Source organism: Dendrobates tinctorius, unplaced genomic scaffold (genome assembly GCF_039654945.1).
Source record: "Dendrobates tinctorius isolate UK_male_01 unplaced genomic scaffold, ASM3965494v1 ptg000143l, whole genome shotgun sequence".
NCBI lineage: Eukaryota > Metazoa > Chordata > Amphibia > Anura > Dendrobatidae > Dendrobates > Dendrobates tinctorius.
This window is the reverse complement of record NW_027361810.1, coordinates 15,482,316-15,503,002: the sequence shown is the minus strand read 5'-3', so window position 1 is coordinate 15,503,002 and position 20,687 is coordinate 15,482,316. Positions and strand designations below refer to the sequence as shown.

The 20,687-nt window shown below is 41.4% G+C and overlaps 1 protein-coding gene across 2 annotated transcripts in view; it reads right to left on the bottom strand.

Moving 5' to 3' along the window:
• THSD7B (thrombospondin type 1 domain containing 7B) overlaps positions 1-20,687 on the bottom strand; it is a 501,312-nt gene that overhangs the window by 389,993 nt on the left and 90,632 nt on the right. For both annotated transcript variants that reach the window (XM_073545559.1, XM_073545560.1), the window contains exon 2: positions 9,999-10,171. In XM_073545559.1, coding sequence (XP_073401660.1) covers positions 9,999-10,140 — 142 coding nt within the window. In that variant the 5' untranslated portion in view covers positions 10,141-10,171. The remainder of the gene's footprint in view (positions 1-9,998; positions 10,172-20,687) is intronic.

Genomic DNA, 20,687 nt, shown 5'->3' with positions numbered 1-20,687 from the left:
ACATTGATTGACCTAGCTGTGTGGCATGGCACATTGTCCTGCTGGAAAAACCACTCCTCAGAGTTGGGGAACATTGCCTGAGTAGAAGGAATCAACTGTTTTTCCACGATACCCTTGGATGCGGCTTGATTCATTTGTCCTTTGCAAAGATTAACCTGCCCAATTCCAGCCTTGCTGAAGCATCCCCAGATCATCACTGATCCTCCACCAAATTTCACAGTGGGTGCAAGATACTGTGGCTTGTACTCCGTTCCAGGTCTCCGAGTAACCATTAGACGACAGGGTTGGGTAAAGCTGAAAATTAGACTCATCAGAGAAGATTACCTTACTCCAGTCCTCTATGGTCCAATTCTTACGGTCTTTGGCAAACTTCAGCCTGCCTCTCCTTTGCTTCTCATTGATGAAAGGCTTTTTTCTACCTTTACATGACTTGAGCCCTGCCTCTAGGAGCCTGTTGTTACGAACTGTTTTTGTCATGCACTTCACCCCAGCTACCATTTGCCATTCCTTTAGTAGGTCACTTGATGTCATCCTGCAGTTGCTGAGTGACATTCAAATAAGATGACGGTCATCCTGGTCAGTGGAGAGTCGTTTTGACCCTCTGCCAGTCAAAAGCTTTGTTGTCCCCAATATCTGCTGCTTGACCTTGTTGTAATGGACTTCCATTTTAGAAATTTTAAGGATGGATGCAACATGACGCTCACTGTATCCCTCTGCTAGTAAAGCCAGAATTGAGCCCTTCTTTTCCTCACCCGAGACTTTTCTTTTCAACTCCTTTGGCATGGTTAAAAGTTATTTTTTCATTCGTATTACTTTTGGGATATTACTAGCACTTGTTTTGTAATCCAGCTTGTCCTATTGCAAGAGGATTGTGAACACCACAGCAGGGTTTTTTTATACTTTCCTTCATTAAATAAGATTTGGTTCAGGTGATCACCTAATCAGAAGCACAGTAAGTAGAATGAGGTGTACTCTGGTTGGAATTCAACTGACACTGGAATGGAATGGCTGTCAGACATGGAGAGAAGCCGATTTTTATAAAACTGTTCAGTGGTCTCTTAATTTTTGCCAGAGCTGTGTGTGTATGTGTACATACATATATATATATATATATATATATATATATATATATATATATATATATATATACACACACACAGTACATACATAGTATTTTGAGGAAAAACATGCTTTTTTCAATGCATTTTTTTATGCTTTTTTTTGGCAAAAATCACAATGGCCAGATATGTATACAGTATATATATAAAATAAGAATTGCTATATATACATACATACATACATACATATCTGTCTGTTCTTTGCACTGCAGGTATAATTAAAAAATAAAGTTTTCAAAGTTTAGTATTCCATAAAAAATATATATTTATATTTACACAAATAAAACTAATGAGCCATCAGCATTGTGTAATTTGTTTCATCCCAGCTGAGTTACATCCATCAATCCCCCTTCCCCTTTGTTATGAGTGTGACCACCAGTTCTGTACGTGCGCTACTGTGCAGACAGGAAGTCAGTCTCTTACTTCCTGTCAACTCCATGATGACATAATTACATAGCAAATCTTTGCCAGCAGCTCTCAGACCCTTCACCACCCAGCTCTGCCTTCCTTGTCCTTTATGTCCTCCAATGTAGCTCAAGCTATCTGATGAGGAAGATTTATGAAACAGTCTAGAAGAAAAACTCTCTTTATCCAGAGCAATCAATCAAAGGAAAGCAATGCTTTCCAACTGTATTCTGCCCTTGAAAGATAAAAGCTACACTGTCATGGGTTACTGCAGACACATTTTAGTTTTCTTTTAGACAGTTGTCATTTATTTGCACCTTCAATTCTGCTTTATAAAAGAAAGCAGTGATATAGTACATGAGAACATGCTGTAAAGTTATAGACCTGACTTACACTGCCTGTCTATATGTATAAGTGTTGTGTGAAGAACTGCAGTGGATTCCTGTGAGATGCAGCTTCATACAACTAAGAGCTGACAGAGAAACTTATCATCAGCAGGAGGCAGGGGAAACAGACTGAAGCTGCATCACATAGCATACACTCAGACTCTGTACTACATTTCAGCAGATCTACGTCACAGATCTATTACTGTCGGCCTTTAGATTATTGACCATTAGGGTCATGCTGTGGCATAGTAAAAGTTCTCGGCACCTGGGGAAAGTATTTTACTCTTCCCAAACCCGTGGACCGATAGCACTGTGGGGGGATAAGGGGTTTAATACTGAACTTGAGGAAGGTACTCAAACACTTGCAATGGATTTTAAGAAAATCATGGTGCCTTTTTGTTCTCTATTTTTTCATCTTTTTGCTGAAACCCAACAGAACATTTTTTTAATTTATTATTTTTTTCCCTTTATTGAACTATTTTATGACCCTAGTCCTAATCCTAGACCTAATCCTAGACCTAATCCTAGTTAGTTAGGGTTAGAAAACTAAATCTAAATCTAAAAATGGCACATCAGTAAAAACAAGGGTTTATAATAATGCGCGTATACAAGAGTCTCTACATTATTCTTTAATAACAGCCCATGGTGCACTATATAAGTAAAAAAAAAAAAAAAAAAAAAAATATATATATATATATATATATATATATATATATATAATTTATTTATTTTGTTGTTGCTGGAATGCCTTTTAAAAGAAAGAAAAATAAATTTTACATTTCCAGTAATGATTGTATAATAAAAAAAATAATATTTTTAGAATATTTTTTATTAATATTATACCTATTTAGACCTTTATAGTGAAGGACTTATGTATGTGTGTATATATATAAATACACATACAGTACGTGACAAGGTTGCCTGTGCTGCATTTGCAGGGTGTCAGCTCGATCGTCCAGTGCCGGATCCTCGGTGCAGTCCTTTCTCAGTAAACATGGAGCAGACATCACTTGACTCCTCTCCACTATTGATTACAGGAAATTACTTTGATATTTAACAGCAGAGAACAAAACAAAGAGAAGAAAGTTATTTCTCCGATTCCTCCCAGTCTGATCTGAACATTAGGTTGGACGAGGACAAGAGGCGAGCGCACGGTGTCTGTGATTCTCTGCCACTTTATGCTACGTGCAATCATCACATCGGGTGTGGGCGCTGTGCCGTGAAGGCCGCTGTGTATCTAAGGCTGGTGTCGGCTGAGTTATGTATCTGAACCTAATGGTGGCACTGTGTGATGCTGAGTACTGACAAAATTTGAAGCTTATGGACCCAATACAAAATCTCCAACAGGACCTCTAAATATAACCGGTCTTTAATAGTACTGGTTTTCTCATAGATGCTAAAGGGACTTTTTCTGCGTCTAGGACCGGATATGGTTGCAACCACTATAGTTATGCCTCTGGTGCCGAGCCATTGTAGCTAAGCGTATCATGTGTGACATATGTCTGCTGAGACAGTTTATCAGAACCTTTAATCGGTGCCGCTGAGTGGATGGGATGGATGAGACTGTGTGTTTCCTCTCCACTGAGTTTCGCCCATGGACACCACCTCAGAGACTCATTCCACATTATATAGCCCAATCATGGCGTGAACCTGACAATCACATTTCATATATCAAGAGTACCGGATTTGCTATGACTATGCAGATGTTTCGGAAACTCAGGGATGTCCCATACCGGCAACTGTTCTTGGATTGTTAAAGTTTTGCCCATGACCCTTCCCCAGGGTCTCTTAGCGGCATTGCCCTCACATTCACCTATAGTGCCCAGTTTTGACCTAACCGCACTTTAGAAGCCTCAGAAAATTTGAGACAGTTGGTGACAATGAGGATGTGGTTTATCGTCACCACCCGTAAATGGGTGTTCTCGTGTGGTGATGGGGTCGTTCCCATCGGGCTCACATCAGTCATGTTGGTAACTGGTCTTACATAGCTGGCAATTCTGAGCCACATACATTTGCCAGTCACACATCTCAGGGCCTAATGGACCAGGACAGGGATCTCTGCAGTGATAAATTGTCTGACTGATGTTAATTAAGACCCGTTCTGGACTCCAACACTTTGCCAGCATGGAGCCGAGTGAGAAGGGATGAATGAATTGTAGCCGTACGCTCTAATAGAGAAATTTGGCTGCCTATAAAATTGCTGGGACATTGACAAATGAGCTGCAGCATCCAAAATCAGAGGCCGCTCGGCTGCTGTGAACATTTCTGGAGAGCAGAGCGTATCCTGACACGTCTAACAGAGGCTTCTACCTTAATATTCCCTGTACGTCCTACCCAGAATGATGAAGCATGGGCTCAATTATTCTGCTCCATCCTACTTTCATGAGAAGCCTCCATCAGACTCTCAAAGCTTTTGTGTTTCCGCTTCCTATCATGCAGCTCAAAATTAATATACCAGGTACGAGAAATCCAAAAAGATTCAAAGGGTCTGTCAAATTGTTCAAATCCATCCATATTGCAAAAGTTTGAGGCTTAAACACCAGTTGGATGCCCACTAACTCCGGTGCCCGATGAGAAAAATTCATTAGGCATCACAATTCGCAGGATTCGGTCCATCGGACACATCAGTAATCTGTGGTCGTTGGACGGGATCCTGGAGAACCACCTCTTACCTCCCGTCATCCATGGGTCTTCCTTTGGTTAGCTGGCCTGGTGCAATGTCATCATTGTGCGTGATGCACATGTGACATTGCGCCAGGCCAGTTAATCACAGGATGACCCATGGATGACGGGAGGTAAGAGGCGATTCTCAGGGCTCCTATCCAACGGACACAAATTACCGACATGTCCGACGGGCCGGATCATAAGAATTGCTTCTCGCGAACTTTAACCAGAACCAAATATACACTTTCCATAATCAGCACACTGATTCTCTAAATATATTATATTACCTTGTTGTGCAGCTGTTCAAAGCAGCTTCTAAAGGAACAAGAATTTGGCTTTTTAGAAGGAAGAAAAATAAGGTAATTAAATATATTACAAAACTTTATCCAAAGTAAAAAATAAAAGTTTAGCTACTCTAACCACATTTTGGATTACTACATACTGAATCCTATAATGTAAATGAGTCTTTGTACACTGACGATTTTGCAAGATCTTCTTATGATCCAAATTGAGCATTTACATTATAGTTTTCTTGATAGAAATCACTAAACGTGAGGGTGTCAGAAGTGAGAACACCCACATCATTTTCAGTCTGGATAATTACAAATGGGGTGGATTGTCCAAGCCATAAGATTCCTACACAATCTACATATTTACACCCATGACTCTTCCTATGACCTGAACTGATCTTGAAACTTACAGAAGTTTTCTTTCAAGCTAAGAATTTCCAATTACCCATAGTGGCTGCTAATGAAAGATTAATAGAATGCCCCAAGAGGCTGCAAACTATCAGGAAGTCGATAGTGATCCGCCAGGGACTTTTCCATAGCTGTAAATTGCGTTCATTACGTTATCAAAAGAAAACACTTAGCGGAACCCAAATGTTGAACGTTCATAGTAATGAACTGATTTCTTACCAGTGTTAATCACGATGCAGATAATGGTCCAGCTGAGAATTCTCCCTGTAATAATCTCTTCCTCCACCCACTGATTCCACTACAAGGATGTTCAGTCCCAGAATTACAATGTCGGGGTCTATTGGGGACTAAATTCACTACAGTCGCTGGAGATGGACGGCAAAAGGGTGATAAAAAAAAAAATAGGAAACTTTTGTCTAAGGCTGTTTTTCCATTTGTCCACCAACTTTTCAAAAGTGGCAAAAAGTTTACAAAACTTTTTTGTGCTAAAATGCTGTATGACAAAATATACAATTATTTTTGCAAACAAAAAAAAAAGTTGCAAAACCCTTCCTAAAGCTCCGCCTCATTGCTTCTAAGTAATCAGTTCGGCAGCGCTCCATTTTTTTAAAATTAAATTTTAATAAATTTCAGATGGAATCGGCTTAAGAGTCAAAATAGTTTTTTATTAACATAGATAAAATAACAAAACACTGGTAAAAGAAGTGTTTCATGAGCAAGTAAAACTGTATAATTATTTTTACACTTTTGTTGAATTTTTTTTGCTAGTTCTTTGTTTTTCATTTCAAAAATATCTTGAAATATTCCAGATTCAAGGCCACTGAAGCATATGCATGGTAGGCTAACATTTTCTATTTACTCATGTGCAATTTTCAATTTTTTAGCTTTGCTGTGTAGACTGAGGTTGAATAAGCTGAGTTATCTCATTATTATAAAATAGAGGATTTCATAACAGTTCTGTCGTACTTATGAAGGTCTTGATAAAGCAGGATAGTAAATGCCCCCTTACACATTAAAAGCACCCAGATCTCCCAGTATTGGTGGGATGCTTTAGCTGATCCTTTGGCTGACAGTTGTCTCATCCGTCTCTCCCATACCCTCGGGCACTCGTTCTTCCAAGCGCTCTGTGTTATTTATGAGAAAGCCACTGGCTAAAATGTTGGCCGGCAGCGTATCTCTGGGAGAACAATGCGATTGGCAGTCCAAAACTGGACATATGCGATCGACATCTCTCCTGATGATCAGTCGGCTGGCGCCCCATACACATTGGGATGTCGTCCAAATCCGTCAACGACGACGGGGTTCATCTACCATCAGTCTACCATGTATGTGGGCCTTAACACTACAGACATGGATAAAGTGTGTGTAGCTCTCGTGTCTCCCCCTGGTCTCTACCTGGACATATGATTGACCATTGACTCCCACTCGCTGGTCCATAACACACACAAATCCCACCAAGGACAACATCTACAAGGAGTTTGTATGTTCTCCCCGTGTTTGCCTGGGTTTCCTCCGGGTTTATCCGGTTTCCTCCCACACTCCAAAGACATACAGATAGGGAATTTAGATTGTGAGCCCTATTGGGGACAGTGATGATAATGTGTGTAAAGCGCTGCGGAATAAGATAGCGTTATATCAACAAAGCATAATAATAACGTCCTATATCTCTATATATAAAACTGAATTTCTGTTGTCAGATGCCCGTTCTTTATCCAAATGACTGGACCAATCTGCACCAAACTTGGTCCACAGGTAAATCAGGCTCTCCCAAAGGTTTTAGACAACATTACGGCTCTGTAGGAAATGCTATTCTTGAAATATTCGCCCCTAAAAAACTGAATATGACATTAAATATTAATTTGCAGTCAAATGAATGGACCAATCCACGCCAAATTTAGTGAATAGGTAAATAAGGCTCATCCGAAGGTTTCAGGCCAGGTTTCTATAGGACCTACCATGTTTAAGATATTTGTCCGTGAAAAAAAACGGAGTACAAAAGCAAATATTACTGTAATTTATAATTAAACAGGACCAATCTGCTCCCAGTTTGGCACATAGGTGTCACGTGGACCCGCCCTGTGTGACGCGACCAGAATGCCGGTAACTAGAACAACAGGACGCGGCATGTGATACTGTCCTGTGTGACACGGCTCGCAGGCCAGTATCTAAAACAACAAGACAAAGGGAAGGGAAACAGTTACAACGGTGGGCCCTGCGATAGGGAAAGGGGACGTGGAGACCTCCTGCACTCCCCTGAGTCAGTGTCCCTAACGCTCCTAACGTTCCCTATGCCGGTTCCGCAAAAAAAAGAATATAAAAAGAGAAGATTAATTTACAAACAAACCACTGGATCAATGTGCCGCACATCCAGCACAGGAGTCCTAGAGAGTCTAAGACATTCCAAAGTGCTAGATTTACATACTGTTCGCTATATATTCATAGAAAAAAAGCAGAACACAAAAGCAAATATTTCTCTTTGGGACACAACTACAGAGATGTTCTGTGTGTGTATATATATATATATATATATATATATATCTAACCCATGAGATATTCCCTCCATTTCCCTCAATATTTACCATTTCGACAATAAGAACGTTTAGCTTTAAATTGTGAAATATTTATTCCGGTGTTTAATATTTTTCTTTTTATTTATTCATTTTTTTTTGTTTTCAAACTTCTTGACAAAGCGGGGAAAGAAAAATAATAAATGACTGTGATAAAGGGTTAATTAATTTCCGATGGGGAAGAGAGAGGCGCGGGAGTGAGATAACTGCAGTAAATTATTAAACTGGTAGGGCATGTTAATAGACAAAGCTCCCACTCTGGCGGTATAATAAGCGGAGAACAGAAGGCGTACGGCAGAATATAAAACCGGTGTATTTTATATCCCGCGGCCGCCGTATTTATCAGTATGATTATGATAGATGTACAAACTAGCTCGCTGCTCTGTCTACACAAGCCGCAGAAATGTATGAAAATTCATAGTTTCGTTTCACTGCAGATAAAATAATGGTAACGGACAGGGAAGAAATGTGGGGTGGCGAAGAGTGGGGGGATGGGGCTGCAGAAAATGATACATGGTATTTGGGCAATTTGCATGCGGCCGCTATATGTACAATGCTTCTTCTTCACTGATAAATGCTAAACAAATAGCCTTTGGCAACAGTAATAGTGCAGGTTCCCGCTGCAATAAATCATTTCTGCTGTTGAGATCCTATATAACAATGTCTCATTTTTTTTTTTTTTTAGATCAATTTAAAAAAAAAAAAAAAAAAGGGGATTACTGAAAATTGAGCAATTGTTGGAAGTTTGAAATAAAGAAGCCGCAGTTTGCAATCACACAATCAATCTCCGTCAGGTTGGATATACAGTAAAATAAGATAGCAATGATTGAAAATACGCGGGTGTCGTCTACTCTGGGCATTCATTGGCTTTCTGGATCTACAGTGTCAGGAAAGAGTTAATGTATGCTGTTCAGATCCGATTTACATAGGGAGCATGGATCATGAATCCCGGTCCTGAACTTGACTCGACTGCTGCGTTCAGATCGGGAGAACTGCAGCTGATCAGGGATTATCAGGGATCTCGCTGAGAAACTTGCTCTGTACTGATGAGGAGTGAGAAGTCTGAAACACTGCTGTCTGCAGGCGCTGATATGGGCTGGACACTGACATACAAGGTACCTACCTATAGGTGGCACTAGAGAGACTGTTGTCCTCCTTTTGTTGGAGAGTTCATTTGCATGCTTTTCCCAGCAAGCATTGCCCGTAAGATACCCCATACCAACTGGACGTCCATAAAGAGATCTAATACTTTGTAAGAGCGATTATTTGGGTTGTATGGGATTAGTTTATGGATAGATTAGCATTAGAATATCAGAGGATCAGAGTTTCACTCAGGAACAGCGCCACTACTGATCACAGGCTGAGTGTGGTATTGCAGCTCAGCCCAATTCACTTAAAGTGATTGTCAGCACAGAATGACTGTTCAAACCAAGCACAGGCGCTCAGTGCACCCTTGGCGTGGCCAAACATTTAAGTGCTCCTTGCCACCTAGTAGTTTGTTCCCTACATCCACCCCTCCTCTATTTTGATTGACAGTTCTGTATTAATAGAGCCAGAGAAGGTCGTAGATACATGGAAAACAAGCAGATGGGAGTACTTAAATGTGTGGCCAGGGTGCACTGAGCTCTTGTACTTCTGTGCTGACAGACCCCCTTTAAATGAAGCTTAGCTGCAATACCAAACTCAACCCATGGACAGATGTGGCGCTGTTTATGATAGGAGGCAACAATGATGGCTCTTTCTGGAATTACAGCTTGTGCCCTATTGAGAGAATGATGACATTTCTAAGCTAAAAATAAAGGTTTTGGTGAACTCATACGACTCAATTAAAGCTGAACTGATGGCGCTCCTGATAGGCTTGGTTTGGCAATTTTGTTGGAAAAAAAAGCGTTAACTTGAAGCTCTTGGGATTATTGCAAAATCTGTAACTACGATGTCTCATTGATAATACTGGCACCTTCTCATGTGCCCGGGGGGGGTGGGGGGGGGGTGGAATTTTGGACTCCCTCAAGCACCAGCTTCTTGGTAGAACACCCCCTATAATTACACCCCCCTATAATTACACCCCCACCGAAAGCCACCGCAGTCCACGTGCCTACAGGATCCTGCAGAGAGTGAGATATAACTCGTCTGTTTACACCACATAATAAAACTTATTACCTGATTTCCAAGTGAACGGTTTGATTTCCTGAAGTGTAAAATCGGCTTCTGTGAGAGGCAGGAGCATCGCCATGAGCAGGAGATACCGGCGCATGGTCAGTCTGGGGCAGGTGCCTGGAGATGCTCCATTTCTTACGTACATTCTGCTGTCGTTCTTCACTGACTTTCTGCTCCTAAAAATAAGAAAAAAAATATGTAATTATAGCAATTTCTGCGAAATCTGGATGATAACATATATGGCTGCCTGTGAGGCTCCTATGAGGGTCGCCACTAGAGTTAGCAAATCTCCCAAAATTCTAATTCACCCCAGAAATGTTCTTTGCATCATATAAAATCCGTAACAAAGGGATTAAAAAAAAAACCCCTTTTATGCTCCTCTGTCCTCGGCCCTCTTCATACAGTACCTATCTCACCCCTGATTACACGTGGCACAACCCACATCATTAACGTACATGGGGTCCCGCGTGATCTAGTGGATCCCGGCAGCGCCAGAAGCCTTCTGGCAGAATAAGATAGAAGAAAGAAGGATGAGGACGATCGGAGGACCATCAGCAGGAATGGGGAAAGCCAAGAAGAGGCGAATGCAATGGATTTATAATTCTAACCCCTTTTTACGCCATCAAAATCCACCTCTTGATGGAATTTATACAAATCAAACTGTGATAGTTTCGTGATACTTTTGCTTCCATTAAGCTGCATGTAACGGGATTGCCAAGAATTAATTTTAATTTTTTTTTTTGTTTTGAAGATCTTTACTTTCTTTCTCAAACCCCTGGTGACCTGAATGCAATCACATTGCTGATGAGACTGTTATACGTATCAATATATTAATATTCTCACTGTTTAGGAGCTTACTGCGTACTCCTTTATTATTGACGTCTTAGGTAATGTTCAGTCTATGAAGCTGTCGGTATATCCCAAGCACAGGGAAATAAATCAGCTGAGATGAGTTCAGAAAAAGGAAACAGATAAAAGAGTTACAAACTTCCCATCAGACCATCAGAAGAAGCTCACTGATGGATTCTCAGTTAACACATTCTACAGCCAGCAGTACGCAGCGTGACACAAGGAGCAATAGAAGGTAAATGGTGCAAAATATTCAATGAAACCAAATTGCAAACTTGATTCTTATCCTAAAATACATAATAAAATAAATACGGTAAATAATGAAAGAACTTTGTCCCCAAAGGAGGATATATTAAAATTCTCGCTGTCAACACTAGGGGGAGATAAGGAGCTTACTGCATACTGCTTTATTATTGACGTCTATGTATGATCAGTCTACGTCGCTGTCGGTATTTCCCAAGGACGAGCACAGAGTGCGTGAAGGGCGAATCCCTTCTGTCAATAGTTTGTGAATCCGCAAAAGATCAACTAATGTGTCTAAGCTCAAAATAAACAAAACAGCAATTTAATTACGGCACGCAGTAAAGAAATTATGTATTTAATCATTCTGTGCGCTCCATCTGTGCTCCCCTTATAAAATCCGATCTGATGTAATTTGTCTCCGATTCCTCTGCCTGTAATCTTTATTAGCTTCTCTATTTGGGGTTTTAATTTGATGTCTCTGCTACATTATAAAAATATACTGTATATTTAATTTTCCTTCGTCAGGGTAATACACGATCTACATTACAGTAAATTGGTGAAGAGAGTGAGAATAATCCCAGAATTGTTGTGTTGTCATCATATCCTGATCGTCTAGCAATGCGCCAATACTTTTCGTAAAAGATGGGAATATCCCTTTAAATAAGCGAACTATTAAATTTTACTGCTCTCGTTTCCTTTTTAAAGTGCGGCAGATTAATCCAAAGTTAATTACCAATGACTCAGCAGAACACGGATCGCAGTTTGCCGTTTGATTGATGTGATGGCGGCTACTCTAGTCAGTCCAACAGAGATGAAATGACCGGCGATCTCACAGGCGCAGCACCAATACATTCACTTTGGGCATTTTCGATCCTTGTTTGTTTCAGTGATCAGACCCCCAGCGAGATGACAGTAATTAGTGGGGTACTCCTTATAAGTTGGAGAACAACCTCTTAATTCCATGGGACAATGTTGTGGGCATGCTCTGTGTCGAGTTCAGAATTCACCGTACTGCCAGATCGCAAATTATTTTAAACTTAGATAATGTCATTGAAAATTAAAAATAATTTTCATGTAAAAATTAATATATAACTGAAAGATAACCTGTCACCATGAAAATGCTGTCCAATATGTTATAGAGCAGGGGGAGGTGAGTAGATTGAGAATTAATGAGAAAATATTCAGTATCACCTGTCTGTTAGTCATTTAATCCTCTATTTTCTGGGATTTTTGATCGAGTGGGCGGTCCTATCAGTGATTGACAGATTTATTTGCATAAGTTTACATTGAGAGTTAGATATCAGTCACTGATAGGATCGCCCACTGGACCAAAGATCCCAGAAAGTGAAGAGGATTAAATGGAGGAGACTTGGCACCGAGGTGATGGAGGAGGCTCAGGGTTGACGTGATGGTGGAGACTCAGCATCTAGGTAGAGGAGACTCAATGATGTGGTGGTGGAGGTGACTCGCCATCGAGGTGGTGTAGGAAACTCAGTGCCGAGGTTGTGTAGGAGATTCAGCACTGAGGTGGTGGTGGAGACTCAGCACCCAGGTAGTAAAGGGAACTCAATGACGTGGTGGAGGAGGTGACTCGCCAACAAGGTTGTGTAGGAGACTCAGTGCCGAGGTGGAGGAGGAGACTCAGTGCCAAGGTGGTGGTGGATACTTAGCACCAAAGTGTTGGGAGAGACTCAATGCCGAAGGTGGTGGAGGTGACTTATAGCCAAGATGGTGGAGACTCAGTGCTGTGTTTTAGTCTTACAAACCTCTGTTCTTTCTGGGATGTTAGTACCACCTACTGGATCAATCAGTGATTGACAACTTTATTTGTACAAGAATGCATAGAGAGATAGCTGTCAGTCACTGATAGGACAACCCACTGGAGCAAAGATCCCAGAAAGTGAAGAGGATTAAATGGAGGAGACTCCGCAAAAAGATGGTGGTGACTTAGTGCCGAGGTGATGGAGGAGACTCAGCAAAGGGGTGGTGGAGACTCAGTTCCAAGGTAGTGGAGGTGACTCAGTGCCGAGATGGTGGTGATAACTCAGTGCCAAGATAGAGGAGGAGACCTAACTCCGTGGTGGTGTGGTGGTGGAGGTGACTCAGTGGCGAGATGATGGAGACAACTAAGCGCTAAAGTGGTGGAGGAGAATCAGTGCAGAAGTGGTAGAAGAGGCTAAGCACCAAGGCGGTGGAGGAGACTCAGTGTAGAGGTGGTGGAGGAGACTTAAGGTCGAGGTGATGGAAGTGACTCAGTGGCGAGGTGGTGGAGGAGACCCAGCTCCATGGTGGTGGAGGTGACTCAGTGGCAAGATGATGGAGATAACTAGGCACTGAAGTGGTGGAGGAGGCTCAGGGTTGAGGTGATGGAGGTGACTCAGTGGCGAGTTGGTGTTGCAGACTCAGCGCTGAGGTGGTGGAGGAGACTCATCTTCGAGGTGTTGGAGGAGACTCGGGGTCGAGGTGATGGAGGTGACTCGGTGGCAAGATGGTGTTGTAGACTCAGCGCTGAGGTGGTGGAGGAGGCTCAGCGCTGAGGTGGTAGAGTTTCCTTCACATTGGCAATGTAACCTCCACTTCTCATCTCCACACACTAATAAAGATCCACAAGAGGCCAAATCATAAAACTAATACGCCACTGAAATAATTTAAGGTGGGATTTTGGACAGGACATTGTGTTCTGTGTGAGAGCTCCTGCACTGAAGCTATGAATGGAGACTGCAATATATGATGTCAATCACACCATGTAGGTGTGATTACAGCAGCAGAGCCTGGGACTAGTCCAAGGGAACATGTGCCCATATGTTCCCGAAGCAGAACCGGCTAAATTAGCTTCTTCTAACTTAAAGATTGAGAAAGGGAACTGACAACCGATCATTCTACTGTGAGCTCCGAGCCACAATTATTGGCCGGTTGCTTATTTCAGGGCGAACAATGTGATCGGCAGTCCAAAATCAGACATGCTTGGTTGACATCTATCCCGACCATCAGTCCCCATAAAAACTAGACCCTCGGCTGTCGATACGGTTGGGATCGGGTGACATTAGTCTAATGTGTACGGGGGCCTCATTTCCTATTCCATTATATACAATCTTTTGCTCCCTGTTATCAGACATTTCAGGCTTCAGTAAATATGACTGTGGTGTCTTTAAATGATGACCCCTTTAACTTACATGATCTCATCTATAGATCACATATGTCCATTGTTGAGAACCTCCGGAGTCATTCCCATCCATAGATACAGTATGTATCAGACATCAGCCGCTCCAATTATATCCCTGCCTCACTTATATAAGAGCATTAACCAAGTACAATCCTTACACTCCACTCATGAATAATTCATACATTTAGTGCTTTTTGTTTTCAGCTCTTCAAAATGATATTCACGTCGCTCTTTGAGAACATTTCTATTACTACTTTACAGCTTTTCCGTGAAGATGCTAATCTTACGATTTTTTATTTTTAGGCTATTAACAAAATTCAGCATTTCCAAAGAAGACAACAAGGATCACAAGCCGACGGCTCCGTGCACATCTTTCCCAAAGTTCCTAATAAAGTTCTGTTTGTGATAACAGTGCTACGTTTGGCCGTATGCGTGACATGAGCGTGACGCCTTAAAGATAAAGAGGTAGACACTTCAGGAAAACACTGGAGTGTGTTCTTTTTCCTGAAATGTCTTTGGGGTCCTCCGTGCCATCTTAACTTTTATTTCCTAAATCAATAGAACACATGAAAAGAAGAAACTTTGTAATATATCTTATCAGAGACATCTGCTTCTTTGTTCTCCTGAACTGATGCTTTCTTTCTCAATTCATGGGTAAAATCTATATTCAGTGAAGAGAAATCTCCTGTAATTATGATAGGAGAAGATAGTTGGTGCTTATAAGACTCTATGGAAGAGGAGGTAGAAGAGCTGGAGGCAGAGACAGACACACGTCTTGAATTCCCGCGGAAATTTCCGCGGGAATTCCGCAATTCCATGCCGCGGGAAATACGCGAGAAATCCACATGCACAATTCCCACATATTTCCCGTGTTTTATCTAGCGTTTTGCAAGTGATCTGTAGCATTGCTTGGAAAACTGATTGACAGGTTGGTCACACTCGTCAAACATAGTGTTTGACTAGAGTGACCAACTTTTTACTATTGAGGCTGCCTATGCGGCATCAGTAGTAAAAAGATATAAAGTTAAAAATAATAAAAAAAATAAAAAATCGTGTTCCTCTCACGTTCCGGCGTCCCCAGGCCTCAGCGATGCTCCCGGCAACTCCCGTTCCTAGCGATGCCTTGCGTCAATGACCTTTGATGACGTAGCATCTCGCGAGACCGCTACTTCATCAAAGGTCATTGTCGCAAGGCATCGCTAGGAACGGGACTTGCCGGGAGCATCGCTGAGGCCTTGGGACGTCGGAAGGTGAGAAGAACACAATTTTTTATTTTAATTCTATTTTTTACAGGGTTATGGTACCCAGAGCCTGGAGGAGAATCTCCTCCAGATCGTGGGTACCATCCACACATTTTCCGCTTACTTTGCGCATGGTGGGCATAGCCACATGCGGAAAGTAAGCGGAACAATACATTCCTATGTGTGCGGAATTCCCGTGATTCCGCACAAAGAATGAGCATGCTGCGTATTGTTCCGTAAAGCGATTTTGCCGCGGAAAAATACGCAGCATTAGCACAGCATGTGCGGAATGCCATTGAATACAATGGGTTACTTATTTTATGTGTTTTTGCCGGCGAAAAAACGCTGCAAAAACGCATAAAATATGCGGAAATTCCGGATGTGTGCACATCGCCTAAAAAAACAAGGGGTTAAGAGATTTTACTGCATCTGTTGTACGCATCAATTCCTGTAGGCGCAGTGTGAATTGGTTTTAGCAAATACAGGTGCTTCTCACAAAATTAGAATATCATCAAAAAGTTAATTTATTTCAGTTCTTCAATGCAAAAAGTGAGCCTCCTATATTCTATAGAGTCATTACACACCGAGTGATCTATTTCTCATGTTTATTTCTGTTAATGTTGATGATTATGACTTACACAACCAATGAAAACCCAAAAGTCATTATCTCAGTAAATTAGAATACTTTATAACACCAGCTTGAAAAATGATTTTATGATCTGAATTGTTTTTTCTTTTGCATCAATTACTGCATAAATGCGGTGTGGCATGGAGGCGATCAGCGTGTGGCACTGCTGAGGGGTTATGGAAGCCCAGGTTGCTTTGATAGCAGCCTTCATCTTGTCTGCATTGTTGGGTCTGGTGTCTCTCATCTTCCTCTTGACAATACTCCATACCTTCTCTATGGAGTTAAGGTCAGGCAAGTTTGCTGGCCAATCAAGCACAGTGATACTGTTGTTTGTAAACCAGGTATTGGTACTTTTGGCAGTGTGGACAGGTGCTAAGTCCTGCTGGAGAATGACATTTCTATCTCCAAAAACCACACTTTTCCCTTCCACTCCACTTTCCATTAATATTCTTGGATACAGCACTCTGTGAACAGCCGGCTTCTTTAGCAATGACCTTCCCCTCCTTGTGGAGTGTGTCAGTGACTGCCTTCTGGACATCTGTCAGGTCAGCAGTCTTCCCCATGATTGTGGAGCTACTGAAACAGACAAAGGGACCTTTATAAAAACTTAGGAAGCCTTTGCAGGTGTTTTTTGTTAATTATTCTAATTTACTGAGATAATCACTTTTGGGTTTCCATTGGCTGTAAGCCATACCCATCAACATTAACAGAAATCACTCTGTCTGGGGTGTAGAACAGACCTAGAACATCAGCAGGCAAGCAAGTGGGAATAATACTGGGTAGACAGGGCAGGCACCAAAACTGACACTCAGGTCCTGATTGACTGAACTAGCATCAGAAATAGCTCAAAATTTAGAACAATTAACTCCTGATTTGCAAGAAGCAGTACGACTTGGAGACATGAAATAAAAAACACAATGCAGGGTATGGAAGCAAAGTAAGCAACGTGCAACGGTAGCCTAGACACACATTACAACCACTGAAATAATGCAGAAACACTGAGAGAACAGAAAAGATCAAGCAGAAGCTGGATTAGGGCAATGTATAACATTAACATAATACAGAGATTAATCCATAAGTGTTACATTTGCCATTGGGCTCATCTGTTTTCATAACCTTCATAGAATATAAGTAGTGAGTGCCTCAGTGCCTGTAAATGTATGGACAACTCTCAGGTCCTCCTAGTTCTGAACTCAGAAATGATGGACACTGGACCGCCATCCCTGTGGTTCCTCAGACTCTCCCACCAATCAACAATTTTGAGCATACAGTAGCTATACTTCTTTCTTAATTCCACACCATGACACAAAACTCATGTATTGGTTATAGCCACTAAAATAAAACAGAATTACCAGGGGTGCAGTGCTAAGGGTGAAGAGGTTACAGCCTGGCAGTCTCCCCATCCCATATGTAGACACCAGTATTATAAATGGCACTGGGTATATTAGGGCCCTATTGCAGATTTTACACTATAAACTGATGTTGAAGTTACGCCCCTCCTTCTTCGACTTGACATACAAGCGCCTCACCAGTTCTTCTTAGATTTGACATACAAGGTCCTCACCAGTTCTTCTTAGACTTCACATACAAGCTCCTCAACAGTTCGCCTTCTTACAAGCTCCTCAGCAGTTCTCCCTCTTAGACTTGACATACAAGCTTCTCAGCAGTTCTCCTTCTTAGACGACTTGACATACAAGCTCCTCACCAGTTCTTCTTGGATTTGACATACAAGGTCCTCACCAGTTCTCCTTCTTAGACTTGACATACAAGCTCCTCACTAGTTTTTCTTAGACTTGACATACAAGCTCCTCAGCAGGTCTCCTTCTTAGACTTGACATATAAGCTCCTCAGCAGTTCTCCTTCTTACACTTGACCTACAAACCTCTCAGCAGTTCTCCTTCTTACACTTGACCTACAAACCTCTCAGAAGTTCTCCTTCTTAGACTTCACATACAAGCATCTCACCAGTTCTCCTTCTTCGACTTGACATGCAAGCTCCTCACCAGTTCTCCTTCTTAGTTTGACATACAAGGCCCTCACCAATTCTCCTTCTTAGTTTGACATACAAGCTCCTCACCAGTTCTCCTTCTTAGTTTGACTTACAAGTTTCTCACCTGTTCTCCTTCTTAGTTTGACTTACAAGTTTCTCACCAGTTCTCCTTCTTAGTTTGACATACAAGCTCCTCACCAGTTCTCCTTCTTAGTTTGACATACAAGCTCCTCACCAGTTCTCCTTCTTAGTTTGACATACAAGCACCTCACCAGTTCTTCTTAGACTTGACATACAAGCTTCTCACCAGTTCTCCTTCTTAGTTTGACTTACAGTACAAGTTTCTCACCAGTTCTCCTTCTTAGTTTGACTTACAAGTTTCTCACCAGTTCTCCTTCTTAGTTTGACTTACAAGTTTCTCACCAGTTCTCCTTCTTAGTTTGACTTACAAGTTTCTCACCAGTTCTCCTTCTTAGTTTGACATACAAGCTCCTCACCAGTTCTCCTTCTTAGTTTGACATACAAGCTCCTCACCAGTTCTCCTTGTTAGTTTGACTTACAAGTTTCTCGCCAGTTCTCCTTCTTAGTTTGACATACAAGCTCCTCGCCAGTTCTCCTTCTTAGTTTGACATACAAGCTCCTCACCAGTTCTCCTTCTTAGTTTGACATACAAGCTCCTCACCAGTTCTCCTTGTTAGTTTGACTTACAAGTTTCTCGCCAGTTCTCCTTCTTAGTTTATATAAAGTGCTCTCAGTGAGAGAAACAAAATAGGAATCTTGTGGGTATGATACCTTTTAATGGCTAACAAATAATAGTGAATGTTGTTACAAAGCAAGCTTTCGGGACTGCTTATGTCCCTTCATCAGGCTGAAGGGACATAAGCAGTCCCGAAAGCTTGCTTTGTAACAACATTCACTATTATTTGTTAGCCATTAAAAGGTATCATACCCACAAGATTCCTATTTTGTTTCTCTCACTGAGAGCACTTTATATATTTTTTTCTACTGGCTAACACGGTACCAAACCACTTCCTTCTTAGTTTGACATACAAGCTCCTCGCCAGTTCTCCTTCTTAGTTTGACATACAAGCTCCTCACCAGTTAGCTTGACTTACAAGTTTCTCGCCAGTTCTTCTTCTTAGTTTGACATACAAGCTCCTCATCAGTTCAACTTCTAACATTAGTATAACTTTTCAGACCACCATCCTTGGCACTGCAGCAGAGATAAAGCTGTACAGAAGGCGCTATTGACACCTGCCCCCACTCATTTTCATTACAAGTTGCACTGCGGTAACTTTTTGTTATCTTCTTTGGAGACTCTGAACCTCATTACACTTATTGAGAATCTTAATTACAAAAGTAGATAGAAGTATTTTAATGAACGTGGCTCCTCCAACATCAGAGGAAACACTTAACGACGTTTAAAGTTAGAAGCTCCGGAGAGGGACCTGTCCCATATTTTAATTAAGCGTGAAATCCTCAATGCGGTACGTACATGACTATACAACCTAATGTAATTATGCCTGAGGCTCGCTGCTACCGCTATGCATCACAAGTATACAGCAAGCATATACAAGTCCTCCGACTATTGTGTAACCTTGCTGAAGTTCTTATGATCTATCACCCGGTTATTTTTGGACTTCTTTGCTTTTAAAGGTGTGGTCTACTGTGAATAACCCCCTTTTAGACACATTAGGGATTAATGTCTTCAGGCCAAAGCTAGAAGGCAAAGCAAGTGTCTTTTTACTTGTTATGCAGCTGTGAATTTTGCTATCTGCTAACAGGTATTAGTCACCGAAATGTATTTATAGAATAATAATGAGGAGTGTAAAATAAACGAACACTCCAGAAAACTCCTGGAGATTATTGGAAATTATTGGATTTCTTCTGTTCTTACCACCCATAAATTGGTTTCCAAAAACTTTCAGTTAAAATTATTTTCTTAATCTAAGGCTAGGTGCAGACGACTATGCATTGTCTCATCCGAATGAATGGGGTCAATTATACAAATCACACCCAGATCCGAGTTTGATCAGTGTGATCATATTGTGATCCAATTCTCTTGGATGAGGAGAAGATGGAAGCAAACATTTCTCCATGTTCTCCATTCGGTCACTCCGTGGAAATGGATCTGCACTCACACGTCATCCGAGTGCGGTCCGATGGTCTCCACGCAGTCATTGACTTCCATGGCTGAGTATCCGAATATTGGATCACTTTCGGGCACGCTGCGATTTTTTTTTTCCTCTGGTTGGCTCGGTCCAAAGAATAAATCAGACATGTGCACAGGCCCATGGAATATCATTGATCCAAGTGCGATCTAATGTTTATTGGGACCAAAAATATGGCATTGTGCACGAGTCCTAACAGACATATCTTTTTTCATATGAGTTTTCCCACTGAAACAAATCTCAAAGGGCTATGTTTATACTAATTTGGCCCCAAATTGGTGTACTCTGCTAGTTCAGCATCACTAGGGTATTGTAAAGTGTCTATAGCTTTATCAAATAAGACATAACGCTGAGTGACATGGCAATATATGGCCACAGCAACCTTTATTGATTACAACATATATTAA